The 23,054-nt window shown below is 38.4% G+C and overlaps 2 protein-coding genes across 3 annotated transcripts; both read left to right on the top strand.

Annotated features, from left to right (window-relative positions):
• Positions 1–1,263: 1,263 nt before the first annotated feature.
• LOC129037985 (uncharacterized) lies at positions 1,264–12,633 on the top strand. Its single transcript, XM_055019514.2, has 2 exons — positions 1,264–8,776; positions 12,494–12,633. The coding sequence occupies exons 1-2, from the start codon at positions 8,738–8,740 to the stop codon at positions 12,587–12,589; spliced, it is 135 nt and encodes a 44-aa protein (XP_054875489.1). The 5' UTR covers positions 1,264–8,737; the 3' UTR covers positions 12,590–12,633.
• Positions 12,634–12,904: 271 nt separating this feature from the next.
• PTP4A1 (protein tyrosine phosphatase 4A1) lies at positions 12,905–17,962 on the top strand. Of its 2 annotated transcripts, none has more exons than XM_054490416.2 (5): positions 12,905–13,043; positions 14,930–15,022; positions 15,391–15,521; positions 15,752–15,826; positions 16,558–17,962. In XM_054490416.2, exons 1-5 carry the CDS (start codon positions 12,939–12,941, stop codon positions 16,673–16,675), a joined length of 522 nt encoding a protein of 173 aa, XP_054346391.1. In that variant the 5' UTR covers positions 12,905–12,938; the 3' UTR covers positions 16,676–17,962. The 2 variants fall into 2 exon arrangements, with proteins under 2 accessions (XP_054346391.1, XP_054346392.1); XM_054490417.2 differs by having other exon boundaries at positions 16,562–16,712.
• Positions 17,963–23,054: the final 5,092 nt, after the last annotated feature.

Here is a 23,054-nt window from a genome sequence, read left to right on the forward strand (position 1 = left end):
TTTACTATGTGCATTAATATGTCTGAGGATTAAAGAAATACATTATAGGACAACTATATTTAATGGTGGCTCACGCCTGTAATCCCAGCACTTTGGGAGGCCAAGGCAGGCGGATCATTTGAGGTCAGGAGTTCGAGACCAGCCTGGCCAACATGGAGAAACCCCATCTCTACTAAAAATACAAAAATTAGCCGGGTGTGGTGGCAGGTGCCTGGTAATCCTAGCTGCTTGGGAGGCTGAGGCAGGGGAATCACTTGAACCCGGGAGACGGAGGTTGCAGTTAGCCAAGATTGCGCCATTGCACTCCAGCCTGGGTAACAGAGTGAGACTCCGTCTCAAAAAAAAGAGAGAGAGAAATTTCAAAAGGCTTCTATACTCATTTTCTCTTATGTTCAGTATCTTCCAACCATGAATGGAACTATAGAAATACACGAAGATAGCAACGTTTGTTGAACATCCCTAGTTAAAAAGCAACTGTGTTAGGATAAGAAAAAAGCATAACTATTGTAGCTTTTGTTAAATAAATGTTATTATGCTTGCAGGAAATTGTTCAACAACATTTCTCCTTATGTAAGGCCTGCCCTAGTAATGCTGCTTAGGTCAGTGTCTGTCTGGATTATCTGCAGCCTAAATGCCAACTCTGTAAATTAAACCTGTCAAGTGACAGCTTTGCCATAGCATGCATATCCAACCTTTAAAATTTATTTATACTCCATTCCCTTTCTCTAGCCAGATTAAACTCTCCTTTCCTAAGCTATTTTTGCCTCAGTTCAGACTGTGGCATAATTCAACATGTTCTAAACAATCACATGGAGACTGTGGCCTTCCTGATTTTCAATTCCCCAAATGATTTTTATTCAGGCTATACAACGGCAACAGAAATTTCACCAAATTTACTAAAATAAGAAGAGTCTTCTCAAACTAGATTCCTCCAGGTACCAGTAGGCAAAGCAGTCATGAGTTATTGATAGATTCATAATAAGTCCTTTATTCAGTGCCCCAAGGAAATGGTGCCTTTCAGCATGCAAATGAAAAGTATTCTCTTCTAATCTATCTGTCCATCATTTCTTTTTTGTTTTTCCTTGAGAGAGAGGGTCTTTGGTCTGTTGCCCCAGATGGAGTGCAGTGCCATGATCACAGCTCACTGCAGCCCTAAACTCCTGGGCTCAAGCAATCCTCCCACCTCAACCTCCCAGGGAGCTACAACTACAGGAATGCACCATCATGCTCAGATAATTTTTTTTTTTTTTTTTTTTTGTAGAGACAGGGTCTGACTGTGTTGCCCAGGCTGTGTCTGTCACATCTGAATACGCACACTAAGCTCCTACAGAAGTAAACACTATATTAAGCAGCAGAATTACTAATGTGAATACACATTCTCATTTGATTTGGAGACTACCTAGGCAACTTTCAGGTTTATATTTAAATTGATCGCAATTAGACATGAAAAAGGGACAGAGAATGGGCATAATAGAGATCGATTCAAGAGAACTGTTTCTTAAAATAGACTTTAAAAAAAAAAGTTGTTCAAAACTGCCTTAATCAATTTTACAGAGAAAATATTACCTCAAATGGTTTGATATGATGACTTGATAAGATGTTACTTCTGATCCAGCAGGATTCATTTATTAATATAAATATTTACATCTGTAGTACCCTCCTAGGTGGGTGACTGTTTCTATATGTCTGACTCAACAAAACACCGTAGCCCACAGGCAGCTATTGGCCTTTGGACTTTGTCCTTAGGCCAGATTCCTTAAAAGGCTTGTTGTGACAAGCTTATTTGCTCATTGGAAATTTCTGTGTCTAAATTTCCCACAGAAATTAGGATGTAGCACTGCTACAGCATTTTGATTTTTCATCAAAACTTATTCAAAAGACTTTTGATAAAACTTTAAATCAATGTCTTAAGGAAGAAAATTAAGTCACTTTTTAACATAGAGCATGTTTTAGTTTTGAACAATATTTAAGCTCTGCAAATTATATGTTCATAGAGATTTAAGCATAGGTATACCTTGGAGATATTGCAAGTTCAGCTCCAGACCACCACAATAAAACAGATATTACAATAAAGGAAGCTACATGCATTTTTTGTTTCCCATTTACACTATATTGTTGTCTGTTAAATGTGCATAGCACTATGTCTAAAAAATGTACATACCTGTTTTGTCCCACTGAACCCATAGCTGGAGTTGCCTTAAAAGCAGCAGCAGGAGAATTCCTACAGGAGAGTATCCCAAACCATTTGGAGACAGGGCTGGTTTGAGATTTCAAAAAAAGAAGCTCTAAATGCCAGAGTGATCAGTCCAAGACCTTTATTAAAGGAACCTGCAGGGTGTTGCAATGTATCATTGTGATGGACAGCAAGAGAAAAGGGACGTTTTACCCACATTAGTCTGTAGCCAGGGGGTGAGGGGATGGAGTTTACATGAAAATTTAAGGAATTCGGCTCAGGGTCGAGGTCAGTTTCTTTCCAGTAAACCAAGACACTATTATCAGTGCCTGGGAATGTTCAAACTGGTTTGGGTTCAAGCCAGCTGAGGAAAACCTATGGCTACAGCTGGCTGGGTCACTGTGATTTTGGTCAGGACACAGAAAGGAAGTGGGGAAAACGGGTACCCTAGAATACCTTAATTTAAAAATACTTTTGCTAAAAAATGCTAACAATCATCTGAGCCTTCAGCAAGTCATAATCTTTGCTGTTGGAGACTCCTGCCTCAATGATGATGGCGGCTGACTGACCAGGGAGGTAGTTGCTGGTAAGGTGGCTGTGGCAATTTCTTAAAATAAGACAATGGAGTTTGCTGCATTGATGACTCCACAAAAAATTTCTCTGTAGCAGGCAGTGCTGTTTGATAGTATTTTTACACACAAGAGAACTCCTTTCAAAGTTGTAGTCAGTCCTCTTAAAACTCACCCACTGCTTTATCAGCTAAGTTTATGTGATATTCTAAATCCTTTATCATTTCAACAATGCTCACGGCATCTTCACCAGCAGTAGATTCTATCTCAAGAAACCACTCTCTTTTCTCCTTCATAAGAAGCAACTCCTCATTCATTCAAGTTTGATCATAAGATTGCAGTGATTTAGTCAACTCTTCAGACTCTGTTTCTAACTCAAATTATCTTGCTATTTTCACCATAGCTGTAGTGATTTCCTCCACTGAAGTCTTGAATGCCCTCAAGGTCATCCATGAGAGTTGGAGTTAACTTCTTTCAAACTCCTGTTCATGCTGATACTTTTACCTCCTCTCATGAATGTTTTTAATGGCATCTAGAATCCTTTCCAGAATGTTTTTGGTTTACTTTGCTTAGATCCATCAGAGGAATCACCATCTATGGCAACTTATAACCTTATGAAATGTACTTCTTAAATATTAAAATCTGAAAGTCAAAATTATTCCTTGATCCATGGGTTGCAGAATGGATGCTGTGTTAGAAGGCATGAAAACAATATTAACCTCCTTGTACATCTCCATCAGAGCCTTTCAGTGACCGTGTGCATTGTCAACGAGCAATAGTATTTTTAAATAAATCATGTTTTATCAGTAGGTCTCAACAGTGGACTTAAAATATTTAGTGAGCCATGCTAAACAGATGTGCTATCAACCGGCTTTTATTCTTCCACTTATAGAGCACAGCAGAGTAGATTTAGCATAATTTTTAAGGGTCCCAGGATTTTCAGAATGGTAAATGAACATCTGCTTCAACTTAAAGTCACCAGCCACATCAGCCCCTAACAAGAGAATTGCCTGTCCTTCGAAGCTTTGAAGCCAAGCATTGACTTCTATAACTATGAAAGTCTTGGATAGCATCTTCTTCCAGTATAAGACTGTTTTGTCTACATTGAAAATCTGTTATTTAGTGTAGCCACCTTCATCAATGTTCTTGGGTAAATCTTCTCAATAACTTTCTGCAGCTTCTCCATTAGCACTTACTGCTTCACCTCTCATTTTTATGTTAGGGAGAAGGCTTCTACTCTTAAACCTCATGAATTCACCTCTGCTATCTTCAAACTTTTCTTCTACAACTTCCTCACCTCTCTCAGCCTTCATAAAAATGAAGAGAGTTAAGGCCTTGCTCTGAATTAGGCTTTGACTTAAGAGAATGCTGTGGCTGGTTTTCTATCCAGAACTCTAAAACTTTCTCCTTATCAACAACGCGGCTGTTTCACTTTCTTACCATTCCTGTGTTACCGGAGTGGCACTTTTAATTTCCTTCAAGAGCTTTTCCTTGGCATTCACAACTTGACTGTTTTGGGTATGAGGCCTAGTTTTTAGCCTATCTCTGCTTTTAACTTGCCTTACTCAGCTTAATCATTTTTAGCTTTGATTTAAAGTGAGAGATGAATGACACTTCCTTTCACTTGAACACTTAGAGGCCACTGTAGGGTTATTAATTGGCCTAATTTCAGTATTGCTGTGTCTCACTGAGGGATTGGCTGATCAGTGGAGCAGTCAGAATATATACAACATTTATCAAATAAGTTTGCTATCTTAAATGGGTACAGTTTGTGGTGGTCCAAAACAATTCCACTAGCAACATCAAAGATCACTGTTCACAAATTTCCATAACAAATGCAATAATAATTTAAATTTTGAAATATTAGGAGAATTACCAAGATGTAACACAGAGACATGAAATGAGCACATGCTATTGGAAAAATGGCTCTGATAGACTTGCTTGACAAAAAGCTGTCACAAACCATCATTTTGTTAAAAAAAAAAAAACAATATTTGCAAAGCACAATAAATGAAGGTATGCCTGTATACTACATATTTATTTTTAATAATCATATAAGAAAATTAATTGGATATAAAATAGGCTGTTCTAAAACAGCAAGAGGAAAATAAACTTTAACAATGCTGACAGGAGCCACGGCATACTTGAATTTTTAGGACTCTTGTTAAATATGGGTATGGGAACTTACCCTCTGCACTAGTATCCAGACACTTACTAGATTATGGCCCATTGGGGTATTTGCCTCTATTAAGTATATTTGCTAGACTGTCATTATACCTTGCAATCTAGTGTCTTTTTCTAGGTTGATATTGTCACATTTAATCTATTATTTCAATGATATTACTCTTGCTATGTTAAATGTTTTTATCAGACTTCCTTGTAGCCCCAACCAATCTGAGAAGATTGAAAATCAGGGAATCCTTTACTCCTTTTGTAAACTTGGTAAAATGGAATCAATGTTTACTAGATCTGCTTGCTGTTCTTGTGAAGATTTCTCTGTTCTTCTTCATCAAGATTTGCCAATCTTCCTCTGCACTCTTGCCCTCTGCAGTCTTTCATCTTCCATAAAAATATCGCTTATAATATTCTTTTTTGAAATGAAGTCTCACTCTGTCTCCCAGGCTGGAGTGCAGTGCCACGATCTCGGCTCACTGCAGCCTCTGCCTCCCGGCTTTCCAGTGATTCTCCCTCCTCAGCCTCCCAAGTAACTGGGATTAGAGGTGCCTGCCACCATGCCCAGCTAATTTTTTGTATTTTTAGTAGAGATGGGTTTCACCATGTTGACCAGGCTGGTCTTGAACTCCTAACTCCTAACCTCAGGTGATCCACCCACCTTGGTCTCCCAAAGTACTGGCATTGCAGGCATGAGCCTGTATGCCACCACACTCAACCTCCTTATAATACTCTTCTAGTCTTATTTCCCAACTGCTGGCTTTTATATTTTGAATTGTCAATAGAAAGCCCTGCCTATCGTGATGAGGTTAAGGACACATGTTTTGCTGAGAGAAGTAACTTCCAGCTGAGAATCTTGTTTAGCAGGAGGGAAAATCCTTTATTTTAGAGCTTCTCCTGGAGCTTAGAGTAAGCATTGGCTTTTAGAGGTGTTTTCTCCCTTTTTGATGTCTGGAAGCACTATTTTCAAGTCTGCTAGAGACCCGCTTTAAATAAGTACAGGTGCTAATGCTCTGAGTGCAAGTCTGTAAGGGTTAGTGAGTCCTCAAATCACAGGAGTCTCCTGACCAATGCTGGGATGTTCTACTGTTCTTCAAGAATCTGCAGCTTAAAAGTATTAAACTAAATACAGCAGACACCCTCAGCATAGCAGTGAACCACAATGGCAGCTGACAAGCAGGAACATTTAATGGATTGGTCAGCAAGACCACACTTATATCTTGTTTAAAATGTGTCCTTTCCTTTGGGAGGCTGAGGCAGGCAGATCTCTTGAGGTCAGGAGTTCAAAACCAGCCTAGTCAACATGGAGTTTTCTAAAAGTACAAAAAAATTAGCCAGGTGTGGTGGCAGGTGGCTGTAATCCCAGCTACTTGGGAGGCTGAGGCAGGAGAATCGCTGGAACCCAGGAGGCTGAGGTTGCATTGAGCCAAGATTGCACCACTGTGCTCCAACCTGGGCAACAGAGCAAGACTCCATCTCAAATAAATACATAAAATAAAATGCATCATTTCTCTCAACAGCAAAAGCCTTATTTTTTTCATCCTTTAAATATGTTACTTTCATAAGTAGGATAAGATGGTACCTTGTCTGAGAGGCTAAGACCCCCAGGCCACTTGAGAATTTGAGAGCTTTTAGAACTTGATGAGCATAGCTGACTGAATACTTCGTGTCAGCACTGCTTGTGGTAATTACAGGATCTGTGGATCACAAGGCTCACAACTTGTATCACAAGTTCTACAAGAAAATTGGCTAACACATATTTGGCTCTGTTAATCATTTGCTGAGTTTATATCTTGTCCCACCAAATGTATTTTTTGAAATGTCATTACATGAAAAGGTTCACTATTCCAATTATCTGTGTTTACCAACTTTTGGAGTAAGAGTGGCTGATTGATTGAATATGTGCTTTTTAACTACACTATTATATACATTGGCCAAGCTTTTTATATTAACCCTACCCATGAAGTATCACCAATATGTCCCCCAGTGTGAACTTGACATTTGTCAAAAGCCTTTTGCCATATAAAAGTTGTTAGTTCTTATATATGAAATCTGTCCCTTTTTTTCGACTTGAGTTCCCCAGCCTGCTTAGCTTTGCCCCTACCACCCAAGATTTTTAAGCTTCCTATATTTTCTTAGAATTTAAGATTTTAAAGTCTTTACTTTTTAAAATCATTTATTTGTAAAGGGACATATTTCTCAAGTGTGCTAGTTTTCCTTGATTTTAATGGATTAAAATGTGTCGTAGGTGAGCCATTTTCTTCAAAATGACGATGAGTTTTTGTTCCTTTGAAAGCCTGGCCCAGGATTTTGTTTTTGTTTTTTGAAAGTTCTTATTTTACTTACAGAGTTAAGAAAGTTGAATTAACTATACAACCAGTCTCTAAATAGAAGTTCTAATAAATCCTAAGATGCTGCAGGGCACTGAAAGAGGACAAAATTTGATCCCTAAAGCCCTCTCCAATCTCATACTCGGTGAAAATAACAAACAAAAAGCTTCAGTGTTAGTGGAAAACTGAGTTCTTAAAAAGCAGGTAAAGGTCTTGTTTACTCCTTCCCCAGAGCTGAGGAGAAAGGGTTTTCAGATTATAAATAACAGAGTTGCCCTTGTATGGCACAGAATTGCGATAAGACTTTACTTCTTAGGGGCTTAAATAATGAAGTCAGTAAAAGAGGACTGAAAACGAACATAAAGAAGAGCTTTAGCTTTGACGCAAAGAATTACATCAGTGCTTGACAAAACTGAGGATTCTTAATTTCTAAAAACGCTTTCTTTAAGCACTTCCTAACCTTTCATTATCTGAGACAACATATCAAGTGAGCAGCAGTATAAAGGATGCATGTGATTTCGAAATGCCACAATTGAGCCAACTGCAGTTGCACGCGTACGTAGTATAGAGAGGCGTGATCAAAAAAAGAATATAGGGAGCATAGGGCTTCGTCTGCATCAAAAGATACTCTCCCCATCTTCTATAGCCTTAAGTTTTGCGTAGGTAAGTTTCTCCCCGCTTGAAAGCGCCCCCAGGGACAAGAATTCATCTTGACCAAGCCTAAGGCCGTGGCATGCAAGGTGTTGAGTCACCGGGTACAGCGGTCTTGCGACATAAATATTATTTGATGACGAAGGTGCTCGGGGCCCAGGTGCCAAGGTAAACCACTGGCAAAGATGACCGTGGTTAAGGCAGTAGAAAGGGTCGAGACGCGGTTCCAGCCCTAGAAGGATTGCATTTTACGATTCAGGCAAACTTCGAGTCTCCTCATGTGACATGTGTGCACTCCTGGATGGTTTTAATTATGAGAAACGTGGTTTGCAGCATGATTCCTTCCAATCGATAAATCGGAATCTCTCTCGCTCCCACCCCTTCTTAACTTCAGGCTTCCTGCATCCCGGAGACCCCCCCGGCAGCCCCTTCCCTCCCCCGCCCCGGGGATGCTACGGCTGGGCGCTTAGCCATTCATCAACCGGTTCACACCGGCGGCGGCCGCCGCGAAGTGACGTCCGGAGGGGGCGGGCCTCCGCCCCCGCCTGTCGTCTTCTGGCCCGCGGTTCCAGGCCGCGATTGGTGGCTGGAGGGTTGCACGTAGCGCCGGCTATAAAGGGGAGGGCTTGTGACGCAAGGGCGCCTCGGCGCGTGTATTGGCTCCTTCGGCTGCGGGCCGGCTCGGCTACGCGCTCTGCTCGGAGCCGCTCACTGCATGGTAGAGTCTGGTGCCCCCGCCGCCGCCTGCATCGTCGCCACCGCCGCTCCGCCACGACCACCGCCGCCTCCTGCCCTGCAGCCACCGCCACCGCCTGTGTCGCCGCCGCCTCGGGACCGGCTGTATGATTAGGCCACAATCTTCAATGAGTAAACATATTCCTGTGAGTAGCCGTCGCATCGTCGCCTCTCGGGCTGGAAATCCACGACCGGCCCCCCTATCCCCGCTGTCGCCTTTGTTCGGAGCCCGGCGTCTCCTCTAGATTGCCCCGGGTTGCGGTTCCGGTGGGTCCCGGGTGGGAGCCGGCGGGTTATGTATGGCCCTGTGGCCGGCCGATTGCGGCCGGCTGTGCGGAGGCAGATGCCGGGCCCCTCGGGGCTGCAGGGTGGCGGTTGGCCGCCGGAGGCACCGGCTTTTGAGTCCCTCCCGAGCCCGGAGCGACGGGGGCGGCGCGGTCCGGCTTGTGCGGCGGCCGGGGACAGTTTCGGCTTCCGCAGCGGGCCGGGTGGGTGGCACAAAAGCCGCTTTGTGACCGCCGCCTCCGCCCTTGGCCCTTTGATCTGGCGCGACCCGTCCGGGCATGGCAGGCTCCGCGGCGTCCCGGGGCCTCTTTGTTCGGCCGGAGGAGAGTGGCTGCACTGGGAGCGGGAGACGTGGCCCGGGGTGGGGCGAGGGCTGCGCGTGTCACTGCGGAGCCGGATACGGGGAGGGCGCGGCGGTGGCGGGTTCGCCTCCAGATCCGGGCGGGCGTGGGGTAGGCGGGACAGCCAGGCACGGGTGGTAACGATCTGGTTCCAGAGCTTCTCGGAGCTCTGGGGTGGGCGTGGGACAGCCACTGGGTGCAGCTAGACTCTTGTGCTCGACGGCCGGGACCCGAGTCTCAGACAAAATGGCCTCGGCGCCCGCGCCTGACTGAAGGCGCGGCGCGAACCCGTGATTGCGGCGCGGAGAAGGGGCGCAGCGAGCGTGCTCGGGCGCACACAGCCGCGTGCGCGGGGCGGCGGCCCTCGGGGGCATTCCGCGAGCTGCACCCCTGCCCGGGCCAGAGTGGGGTTCTGCTAGGTGAGAACTTCGGCCCTCCGCCCCGCCCTCCTCCCAGGCTCCACCTGGTAATTCGAGCTGTTCCGGATTTATCGCCCCACCTCGGGCTCGTGATAATGGGAACAAGTCTAGTCTTGTCCTTTCTCTGGGCCAGTCGTCGAGAAATGGCCTGGGTTGGAGCGTCTTGGAAACTGACAGGGCTACTGTTAGTTACACTGATGCGAAGGACTTCCCGTCCGGGCACCAGCATACATTTCCCCTGCCAATTTTGGAAGGGCCCTGGATGGCGCCTTTTAATCGGGGACTGTTTAGAACTATTCCTGAACTCTGGTGTAATATGTTGTTGCCTCCTGTTGGTTTGTGGCAGCAGTAGCCAACCAGAGCCAGAATTCTGAGGGTTTTTTATCTTCTGTCCGCGGAGCCCCCTACCAGTCCACGAGTATTAAGTTATTTACGCTACGATTGGAACTGTTGACCTGCTCGACATCCAGATCCTGAGGCAGTGCTTCCTGTTACTCAGTCAGTTGAAAACTAGAAAACTAAATCATTCCCAAGAGTGAGCAGCATTTTACACATACTTTCTTAGGTGCCCTAAGACCTAAATAGATGTGGAACAGACTATACAACGAATTATTTGACAAAAGAGTTACACACATTAATTGGTTTGACTCTGCAGTATAATAGTGATTTAAGCTTCTGCACAGAGATTACTCTTTCCTCCTCTCCCTTCTTGTATATGATTGTGATTCTAATGCAACTGATATGTGGGAGGGAAAAAAATTCCCCATTATGGATAGTTTTTCCTGTGGGTAGGAGATTGGGAAGGGAGGAGTGTCTTGGGCAGAACAGAAAGCTATCGGTGGTCACCACTGCTTTAACAGACGAGTCCCCCCATCCACTAGGTGGCTCCACTCAGTAAAAATAACCAGTTCAGGAAAGGAATTCTTAATATAGTGCTTTCTCTGCTTCCTGATGAAAGTGCTTACTTACATGAAGGGATATGGCCAGACTAGGTTGTAGCCGACAGGAGTTTTAGCTATTAAATATGGAAATAGTGGTGTGAAATACTGTCTCAAATTAGCTTTTAATTGAAAAAAAAGGTAATACCTAGAAATTAGAATACTGTGATGAGTCATTATAAAGCTTTTAAAGATCATTGTATGTCGTTGGGAAAGTGTCAGAATACACTTTTTATTCTACGGAGGTAGTATTTAGAATTTGGGGTGAAAGTATAATGAAATTATTTTCAGATTACTACAATCTCTATTCACTGTAACTGTGATGTCTTTGTAATTTAGACACTTAATTTTTTAACCCAGCTGACCAACTAGGTGAAGTAACCTCTGAGGGCTTGTTTGAACAAACTTGTGGTAATGAAGGTTACCTTTCTTATGGGACCTTTTGATAAATGACTGTTAATGCTAGTTCTGTGTTTTACCAGAAAAGTAGACTGAGTTTTTGACTTGATGTTTTCTGCAGTAATCATCAGAATTATTCTTCAAAGTTTAGCAAAGTTCTAGAAACTATAACTAGCATGGGACTATTTAAAGGTGTAAAATGGAAATGGGAGCAGATCGTTTGAATTTTAAGACTTCAAATGCTTAAATTTAAGCATGGAAACTAATGGAACCTTTTGTTAAAACATTTTTGGTAATGCGAGTACACATGAAGTGCTTGAGGCAGTGGCTATGAATTACTGCTCTTGTTAACCTGTTATTAATACTTTTCTTAGTGCCCTCTTTACTCCCAAGTACACAGATACCTTATAAACTATTTGGAAGACTAATTATTAACATCAGTGTCTTCCATGTACATATTTTAAAACTATGCTGTGACTATTGGTTTAATGTTTGATATTGGCATAAAAATGGTTTAGTTCTTAAGGGGGAACTTAGAGAAAATATAAATACATTCATATTTGTTTATATTTATTGGTTACAGTAGTTACCTTGCTTTTGAAAACTACCACTTCCACCTTCAACATCCCTTTGTCCGCCTTCTCTGAGTTGGATTTCAGTGTTGAGTTGTATATGTGAAATTTTGGTTTTAAAATACAAAAGAACATTATTAAAATTATGAATATTTTCTTTACAGTTATAAATGAGAGTTCTTTCCTTTTTAGATTCCTAAGCATACATTCTTATGATATTTCATATAACAAGTTGATTTTCAGAGACTTATTTTCCTCGTCTTCAGTTTAATGGGAATGATAACAGATTGTTAAGGATAAAATCAGATTCTAAATATAGAAGGACTTAAATCAGTCTAAGAAAAGGATATAAAAGCATAAAGTTGGAAAGGAACTTAGATGTTTCAGTTTATGAGTTAAGTAAATTATGCAAGACTAATAACTTCAGAGTTATCTGGAGTTTGTATTAATGTGTAAAAATGTTTTTGTTGGAAAAATCAACATAAAGTGTATGTAATTACAATGTAAAGAAAACAACTATCGAAAGGGATAATTATTAGAATCATATAATTATATATTGCATATAGATAGTATATATAGAGAGAATATAACTGTATAGATAGAATATATATGAATATATATATGAATTTCACAAAAATGTAACAATGGGTTTGGTTTTTTTTCCTGAGGAATCTTGGTAATAGATCATGGATTTCAGTTTAATCTATCTGACTGCTTGTTTTATACTGATTGATTTAATCTGTACTCAACCCCTTGAGTTTTGCAATTCAAGTAAAAGTTGATGAAGCGGCTCAGGCCCTGCTTTAGAAAAATAGTTGTGTACTTAAATACTGTAAAACCCTAATGTATTTCTTTTGAATTGGAAAATAACTTATTCTCTCTTTCTTTCTGTCTTTTCCTTTTAAACAGCAATTCTGTGGTGTTCTTGGTCACACATTTATGGAGTTTCTGAAGGGCAGTGGAGATTACTGCCAGGCACAGCACGACCTCTATGCAGACAAGTGAACTGTAGAAACTGATTACTGCTCCACCAAGAAGCCCCTATAAGAGTGGTTATCCTGGACACAGAAGTGTTGAATTGAAATCCACAGAGCATTTTACAAGAGTTCTGACCTGGATGGGGTAAACCTCAGTGCACTTCTTTTCTGTTGGCCTCAGTATTACTGGATTGAAGAATTGCTGCTTCTTGTTAGGAGGTTCATTTCATTTATCATTACTTACAACTTCATACTCAAAGCACTGAGAATTTCAAGTGGAGTATATTGAAGTAGACTTCAGTTTCTTTGCATCATTTCTGTATTCAATTTTTTTAATTATTTCATAACCCTATTGAGTGTTTTTTAACTAAATTAACATGGCTCGAATGAACCGCCCAGCTCCTGTGGAAGTCACATACAAGAACATGAGATTTCTTATTACACACAATCCAACCAATGCGACCTTAAACAAATTTATAGAGGTAAGATTTGATATGTTTTAGTAGCTTAAATTGATTGCAATATAATAGTGGAACTTATAGCTAACAAAATAAATACTACTTTGGAAAAAATGAGATGGTATACCTACAATTCCAGTTCCCAGAAATAAATGTCAATGTCTTCTATAGGTTAGAGGTATATTTATACATTTTGAGAAGGGCATGTGCTTGAGTTAATAGTTCTTGCACCTGAGTTTGCTTGAATTGGTATGTGGACAGTAAAACACTATAGCTCTTACTTATCTTGTAAGAAATTTACATGGGAAAGGTTGCCATTTATGGATTTTTTATATATCTGCTTAACCTAATGACTTAATACCATAAACCAAAATTGGTTTGTCTTGAACCCCATCTGATGCTTAGAATCCAATTTTCAACTACAAATTCTATTCCTTCCTAATGGTAGCTATGTAGCCAAAACTCTACCTGCCTCTTTTTAGTAGGAGAAAGGAATTGAATGCCGGATAATATATTGGGATGTGCACATGTTTTATTTTATAAATACCTACAGTTGTTAAGAAATAGCAAATAGGCCTCTCAGAACATATGGAAATACTTTTTTTTTTCTTTTTTTTGAGACGGAGTCTCGTTCTGTCACCCAGGCTGGAGTGCAGTGGCATGATCTCGGCCCACTGCAACCTCTGCCTCCCGGGTTCAAGCAATTCTCCTGCCTCAGCCTCCCAAGTAGCTGAGACTACAGGCGTACGCCACATTGCCCAGCTAATTTTTTGTATTTTTAGACAGAGTTTCACCATATTGGCCAGGCTGGTCTCAAACTCCTGACCTCAGGTGATCCACCCACCTCGTCCTCTCAAAAGTGCTGGGATTACAGGCGTGAGCCACCACGCCTAGCTGGGAAATACTTTAATGGTACTTTAATTTTTATTACTGTATAGTATATATAGACTAACAGTATATATAGTATATATAGACTAACAGTATATATAGTATATATAGACTAACAGTATATATAGTATATATAGACTAATATATATATACTAACAGTATATATAGTGTATATAGACTAATATATATATACTAACAGTATAGTGTATATATACTAATATATAATATATAGTATATATATACTAATATATAATATATATAGTGTATATATACTAATATATAATATATAGTATGTATTATATATAGTATATATATTAGCACATATACTATTAGTATATATTATATACTATTAGTGTATATTAGTATATATACTATATATAGTATATAATATATACTAAATATATATAATTTATATATATTTGTATATAAATTATATAGAATATATAATTTTTATTACCATATATATAAAAAATAAATGTCAGGAGAGTTATAATTAGTAATAATGCATTTTGAAGCCTGTAGTTTTAAATGGTATGTGGGCTTTTTTACTGTAGTTAAGACTTCATTCGATGTATTTTAAATGAGTAAAGTTTAAGGAGTGAGTATAATTGAGTGAAGTCAGATTACCCGATTAGTTATAAATAATGCCTTTAGTTACATTTGCTTTTGTCTGCATTGCTGCTAGCCCCTTTTGGTTAATGTTTCATCCCAATCTGGTATTACCATGACTGTAAACAACTTCAGTGTATGAAGGGGGCACACGATTTAAAAAAAAGAAGGAAAACTTTTCCAGTTTATTAAAAATATGTATGGTATTTAATATTCACTTTTCTTTTTATATTCTAGCATTGTCACTTAAAACAAAATTTGCTTTTGTGTTAAACATAAATAGATTCTGGCATTCTTTAAATGATTTTCTGTTAACCAGCATACTTACTGATCAGAGATTATCAGAATATAAAATGTTGAGTTATAGTGATGTGGTTAAACATTAAGATTGTTTTAATGTACGTTTTATCCAGGAACTTAAGAAGTATGGAGTTACCACAATAGTAAGAGTATGTGAAGCAACTTATGACACTGCTCTTGTGGAGAAAGAAGGTATCCATGTTCTTGTAAGTATTTAACAGTTCTTATGTGTTTATGGTGCTATGCTACAAAAGTTTATTCAAATAGTAAATTCAAATAAATATCTATTTAAGTCATAAATAGACCTCAAAAAGCTAAAAACAAATTTTATATTATTGTGCAGAAACTTAATTTCTAAATAAAGGTGAAAAGCTAAGCAAGGATTTGAAGTTGTGAAACATTTTTGTAAAGATTGAGCATTTAGTCACATTTGGTAGACAACAGGGTTTAATAAGATGTGATTAAACATTAAAATGGGAATGCTTTTGAAAACATTTGCATGTTAGAAATTTAGAATGATTACTACGGTGTTTATATTAATGATCTAAAATGTTGAAATATTCTTTTGACTTAGGATTGGCCTTTTGATGATGGCGCACCACCATCCAACCAGATTGTTGATGACTGGTTAAGTCTTGTGAAAATCAAGTTTCGTGAAGAACCTGGTTGTTGTATTGCTGTTCATTGCGTTGCAGGCCTTGGGAGGTAAATGAATTTATCAATTTGATTCTAGGTAAAAATCTGTGTTGATAATGAAAATATGGAAACTTGAAAAATTCTTATAATTTTTTAATATAAAGTCAACATCTGTCATAGGTATTACTTAAATAGGAAGCGTGGTAGATAATACTTCTGAGTTGGGAAATGTTTGGAGAAATAAATTTACAAAGATCTGATTTTGAAAAAACTATTTATCAAAATTCTTACCTCACCAGAGCTCCAGTACTTGTTGCCCTAGCATTAATTGAAGGTGGAATGAAATATGAAGATGCAGTACAATTCATAAGACAGTAAGTAATGGATTCTCTTTTCATTTGCACTCTCTTTCATTTCCTTGTTGAGTGTCAGTGAGTTTAATAGCCTAATAGTCCATCTAATCATTATGATTATTTTTTGAGATAGTAGTAAAACCAGGAAATCAAGATCTTACATTCTTTTTTGCATTTCATGCAGATGCTCATATTACTAAGATTCTAATCCAACAAGAGTTTTTGAATTATTATTTTGCTTTAAATACTTGATTGAATATGTTGGTTATTTTGTATTTTTATTGAGGTATAATTAAGATACATTTAAAGATACAATAAAATGCACAGGTCTCCAAAGGAGACCAGTTGACAATAACAGCCAAATTAACCATCCAGTACAACACATAGAATATTTTGAGTGCTGTAGAATATGCCTTTGTGGCTTTTGTAGTCATCTTCCCTGATACCAGAGTCAACTTCTGACTTCACTATAAATTAGTTTTGTCTTTTCTTGAACTTAACGTGTAAATGGATTTGTGAGTCGACTGTTGTAACCAATACTCAAACGAAGATATATAGAAAATTAACTTTTTATGATTTTTTCCATTTACACTGATGTGCCTGTTCATATTCCTTTCTGCATCAGGTCACAGCCTAATTAATCAAAAGATAAATTGCCACAAGAGAGGTGATGGTTGTCTATAAGACAGTAAATATTACTGTAGGGGGCTTTTGCCTTGTTTCATTTTTTTTTTTTTTTTTTTTCCTCCCAGAAAGCGGCGTGGAGCTTTTAACAGCAAGCAACTTTTGTATTTGGAGAAGTATCGTCCTAAAATGCGGCTGCGTTTCAAAGATTCCAACGGTCACAGAAACAACTGTTGCATTCAATAAAATTGGGGTGCCTAATGCTATTGGAAGTGGAACTTGAGATAGGGCCTAATTTGTTATACATATTAGCCAACATGTTGGCTTAGTAAGTCTAATGAAGCTTCCATAGGAGTATTGAAAGGCAGTTTTACCAGGCCGCAAGCTAGACAGATTTGGCAACCTCTGTATTTGGGTTACAGTCAACCTGTTTGGATACTTGGCAAAAGATTCTTGCTGTCAGCATATAAAATGTGCTTGTCATTTGTATCAATTCACCTTTCCCCAAATCATGCAGTATTGAGTTATGACTTGTTTAAATCTATTCCCATGCCAGAATCTTATCAATACATAAGAAATTTAGGAAGATTAGGTGCCAAAATACCCAGCACAATACTTGTATATTTTTAGTACCATACAGAACTAAAATCCCAGGAACTATGAACACTAGACCTTATGTGGTTTATTCATTCAGTCATTTCAAACATTGAAAGTAGGGCCTACATGGTTATTTGCCTGCTCACTTTATGTTTACATCTCCCATATTCATACCAGTATACGTCAGGTTTGCTTAACCATCGATTTTTTTTTTTTTTTTTTTTTTACCAAGTCTTACAGTGATTAATGTGTTTCCATAAATCTCACTTTGTGCTGTATTAAAAAAACCTCCATTTTGAAAATCTACATTGTACAGAAGCACATGTCTTTAATGTCTTCAGACAAAAAAGCCTTACATTAATTTAATGTTTGCACTCTGAGGTGCAACTTAACAGGGAGGGCCTGAGAAAAGAATGGGAGGGGGCTATTAATTATTTTTAGCAAAATGTTGCCTTTGTCTTGTGCAAACATGTAGAATATGCTCTTTAATTTAGTAAAATATTTTTTTAAAAGGTAGAGATGCTTTGTTATTGTAATCATAAACTTCTTGAAATTCTTGTAATTTTTTTCCCATACTTATCAGAAGTGTGTTTACCAACTTATTTTTGTTTGAAAGTGTGATTTTTTTTTTCCTTCCCAACCTCTCTTGCAAAAAAAAGAAGTGGGTTTCTGCTAATGAATTGAGCAGACATCTAATATTTTATATGCCTTTTGAGCTGTGTAACTTAATATTTGGATACTTGACAATTTGTTTTATTATGTAATTGATAAAATGGTGATGTGTATTAATGTTAGTTCAGCCATATATTTATACTGTCTGGGGATGTGTGGTTATAGTTCTGTGGGAGAAATAATTTTGTCAGTGTTCACCAGCTTGTAAAAACTTAGTGCGAGAGCTGAAACATCTAAATAAATAATGACATGCATTTATCAGCATTGAGATTGTTTTGCTTAAAATTAACTTATTTTATAGAAAACAAAATGAATTGTACTTAATGTGTGTCCTCATCTTTTTACAAATAAATGAAGGATTATAAATGATGTCAGCATTTTTAGTAAACTTTTGGACAAAATTTGTTAGGGTCATTCATGAAAACTTTAATACTAAAAGCACTTTCCATTATATACTTTTTAAAGGTCTAGATAATTTTGAACCAATTATTGTGTACTGAGGAGAAATAATGTATAGTAGAGGACAGCCTTGGTTTGTAAAGCTCAGTTCCACTAGTTCATGGTTTTGTGCAACTTCTGAGCCTCGGTTTTCTCCTTTGCAAATTAATAATTACATACCTTTATATGTTTTGAAATTAATTTAAATATTAGTATTTGGTACATGAAGGCTTAATGTTAAGTTTCCTTTAATGATCCACAATAATCCCTTTGATAGTTCATGTTAATCTAAATCTAGATGTCTTTATCTAATTTTTTTTGAATAGCAGTTATAAATGTAAAGGACTCAAAGTTTAAGTAAAAAGTAATACTCCACCTTGTGTTTCAAAGAATTTAGTTCCACCTCTTCATACCAGTTTAACACTTAATATATTCCATTGGATTTTAGACGGCAAAAGGAAGAACAGGGGCCTTTGGAGGCCCTTGGTTATTTAAATCTTGGATTATTTGTGATAATAATCACAAATTTTTGGCTAATTGTTTAACCTGAGCTGTTTTTTGTTTTTTTTTTTTGTTTTTTTTTTTTTTTTTGGAAATACAGCCTAGTCTTGAGAACATAATTTTATATAATCAATTACTAAATGTTAAACTATTACCACACAGCCCATAAAACAGCATTTGCGTTTATTGAGAGAGAGGATGTGCCATCACGATTAATGAAAAATATCTTTTGAGTTTGAAAAGAAATTAATTTGCAGTGTTTGGATTGTATATATGGTGCTAAAAATAAATTAATTTACTTTATAAACCTTATCTGTACATTATACGATGTGATGAAATTTGCTTTTTATCCAAATATTTTGTATCTTGTAAATATGGCTAATTATAGGAATGCCTATAATACATCTTAGATTCCTTATATCTAATAAGAGTTCAAAGAGTTATGAGTTGAAGTCTTGAATGCAAGAAACTATCTGATGGTGTTCTAAAATTTGGTTACTTGGGTTTGGATACCCTTAATGGGATGATGTAAATAGAGGCTAGTTACCTAGGCTTGTCTATAGAAACCATAGTGTTGTTGATGTAAGTAATGCAGTTACTGAATCATAAGAAAATGCCATCTCTTTTTAGTTGAAGGAAAACTCTGGAAGTAGGTGCCATTGGTCATTCTGCAGTGCACTGCAACCATTGTTTCCCCTAGTGCCCTCTTTTCCCTAGGGCATTGCTCTCCTATTCCCACGCCTTAACACAGCTCTATACCTAGAAGCAGCCAGCCCAGGCATGCAGTCACATTTAATCACATCCCCCTTCTAGAGTGCTTCAAAATGATGTAGTCCCTCAACTTGGCTAAAGAATCTCAATCTCTTGAAATTTATTTTTTTAATGTCATATTCATCTGGTAAATATCTACTGTTTGCCAGGCATTTAAGAGTATGGCAAAGAACATAAAAGATGGTGTCACCAGATTTTGGTCACCAATGAGTACCCGACCCGTTGCCATGATTAAGAGAGAATGCTTTCTATTGGAGTTTCAGGAAATATAATTTGAGAATACTTTAAAGGGAAGTGGAAGTATAAGTGAATGATATTTTTCTTTTACATGTAAACAAGTTATTTCAAAGTAAGTTTTAAACAAAATACATGAAGTAGTGTCTGCCATACATGTTAATATTCTACATTCTTGCTTCCTTAAATTAATATGTTTGTGTGTATATATGTGCCTCACACCTGAATTGAAAATTAAAGACTGGTTTAAAAGTGACATTTAATGTTTCTCCATTACATTTGGGGTAACCAGCCTAAGTGGAATCTTGGAAGGAAAGTAAGGGAAAACTTGTATTTGCCTTCAATGAATTAAACCAGTGATGTTAACGTATGAATGAAAGGATTGATGGTGATTTTATAATTATATATATTGCTGCAGTAACCAGTTAATATACTTAAATTGATAGCTACCATTTATGAATGATTTTATTTTCAGGTAATTTTTATAATTTGATGCCCTTCCAACAGTCTTGTCCCAATTTTATAGTAAGAGAGTTGAGCCTCCAGATAGGGGACTAGCTAATAAGTGGTAGAAGTCAGGGATTCAAACCTGTGTTTGAGCCGGTCCACTACACCACACAGTTATGTAAATAAATATGCATGACTTTTTTTGTTTTTTGTTTTGAGATGGAGTTTTGCTCTTGTTTCCCAGGCTGCAGTGCAATGGCCTGATCTTGGCTCACTGCAGCCTCCACCTCCTGGGTTCAAGTGATTCTCCTGCCTCAGCCTCCCAAGTAGCTGGGATTACAGGCATGTGCTACCACACTTGGCCAATTTTGTATTTTTAATACAGGAATTTTGTATTTTTAGGAGAAACCTAGCTGTCATAGAAGGCAAAAAGGGATTTAGAGTGTCTCATGGTGATTAAAAGCTTGACTAAGAAATCATACATGTCACTTAACTCAGAAATGCAATTCTATCACGTGCTGAAAGGCCAGAACTACACAGAATTAATCACCTCCACCTCACAGTTTAAAAGAGTACATCCACAGCAACATTTTACATAACTGAAATGCCCAACATAAGGGGTTAAAGTTTCCAGGCAGCCAAAATAGATGTCATGAAATTCAGGCACTAAAGTTGAGAAGCACATGGGTAGCAATTAAGATACACTTGTAAACCTGATACCGAGACAAATTTGGAATCAAAAACTAAACAATATAAAAAGTACAGCCACTTGGGACAAGTCAATGCTATGACTAATAGCTTTAAGCTTATACACCTCAATTGACCATAAGGAAATCAATATTTCATACACAGCACAGAACAGTTAGATGCTTAAAATGATTGACAATAGTCATCAAGAATATAAACCATTAAGTTTGGCTTTGTGCGTGTGTGTGTGTGTGTGTGTGTGTGTGTTTAGTTTAGTACTGCATTTACTTTTTTTCTTTTTTGAGACAGGGTCTCACTTGTCACCCAGGCTGGAGTGCAGTGGTACAATCTTGGCTCACTGCAGCTTCAACCACCTGGGTTCAAGCAATACTCCTACCTCAACCTCCTGAGTAGCTGGGACTACAGGTGTGCACCGGCACACCTGGCCAGCTTTTGTATTTCTAGTAGAAAAGGGGTTATGCCATGTTGCCCAGGCTGGTCTCAAATTCCTGAGCTCAAGTGATCTGCCTGCCTTGGCCTCCCAAAGCGCTACAATTACAGGAGTGAGCCACTGCACTCGGCCAAGTTTGGTTTTGTGGGGGTTTTGTTTGTTTGTTTTTAATAGAGACGGGGTTTCAACGTGTTAGCCAGGGTGGTCTCATTTCCTGACCTCGTGATCCACCCGCCTCGGCCTCCCAAAGTGCTGGGATTACAGGTGTGAGCCACCGTGCCTGGCCGGTTTTGTGGTTTTTAAGGCAAGAAATTTTATAATCAAATATTTTCAAGGGATATTCTTAGATATATTAGAGAAATGGTCTCATGAATAAGTTTGGCAAACACTGGGCTAACTTAGACATTATTTACTTCAATATTAGAGCCTTTAATATGCTGGTGTGAATTTGTAATCTTTCCAAGAGAACAATATTGTATTTATCCATTGTATCAATCAGTGTCCCAGAAGAAGACAGATTGTTCACTCACAGTGGATAATTAAGCATTTAATAGAGAAACAAGAAAAAAAGAATTTCAGGCCAATATCCCTGACGAACATTGGTGTAAAAATCCTCAATAAAATACTGGCAAACTGAATCCAGCAACACATCAAAAAGCTTATCCTCCAAAAAAAAAAGTTTATCCTCCACGATCTAGTTGGCTTTATCCCTGGGACGCAAAGCTGGTTTAACATATGCAAATCAATAAATGTATTATAATGCATCACATAAAGAGAACTAAAGACAAAAACCACACGATTATCTCAATAGATGCAGAAAAGGCCTTCGATAAAATTCAATAGCTCATCATATTAAAAACTCTCAATAAACTAGGTATTAATGGAACATACCTCAAAATAGTAAGAGCCATTTATGCCAACTCCTAGCCAATATCATACCGAATGGGCAAAAACCAGAACCATTCCCTTTGAAAACCGGCACAAGACAAGGATGGCCTCTCTCACCACTCCTATTCAACATAGCATTGGAAGTTCTGGCCAGGGCAATGAGGCAAGAGAAAGAAATAAAGGGTAATCAAATAGGAAGAGAGCAAATCAAACTGTCTCTCTTTGCAGATGATATGATCCTATATCTAGAAAACCCCATCATCTCAGCCCAAAAGTTTCTTAAGCTGATAAGCAACTTCAGCAAAGTCTCAGGATACAAAGTCAATGTGCAAAAAGCACGAGCATTCGTATACACTAACAATAGACATGTTGAGAGCCAAATCATGAGTGATCTCCCATTCACAACTGCTACAAAGAGAATAAAATAACTAGGAAAACAACTAACAAGGGATGTGAAGGACTTCTTCAAGGAGAACTACAAACCACTGCTCAAGGAAATCAGAGGACACAAGCAAATGGGAAAACATTCCATCCTCGTGGATAGGAAGAATCAATATCATGAAAATAGCCATACTGCCCCAAGTAATTTATAGATTCAATGCTATTCTCATTAAACTGCCACTGATATTCTTCATAGAAATAGAAAAAACTACCTTAAAATTCATATGGAACCAAAAATGAGAGCTTCTAAAGCCAAGACAACCCTAAGCAAAATGAAGAAAGCTGGAGGCATCGCACTACCTGACTTCAAACTATACTACAAGGCTGCCTAAACAGCATGGTACTGGTACAAAAACAGACACACAGACCAATGGAACAGAATAGAGATCTCAGAAATAAGACTGCCCATCTACAACCATCGGATCTTTGACAAACCTGGCAAAAGCAATGGGGAAAGGATTCCCTATTTAATAAATGGCGTTGGGAAAGCTGGCTAGC

Source organism: Pongo pygmaeus, chromosome 5 (genome assembly GCF_028885625.2).
Source record: "Pongo pygmaeus isolate AG05252 chromosome 5, NHGRI_mPonPyg2-v2.0_pri, whole genome shotgun sequence".
In the NCBI taxonomy this organism is placed as follows: Eukaryota; Metazoa; Chordata; class Mammalia; order Primates; family Hominidae; genus Pongo; species Pongo pygmaeus.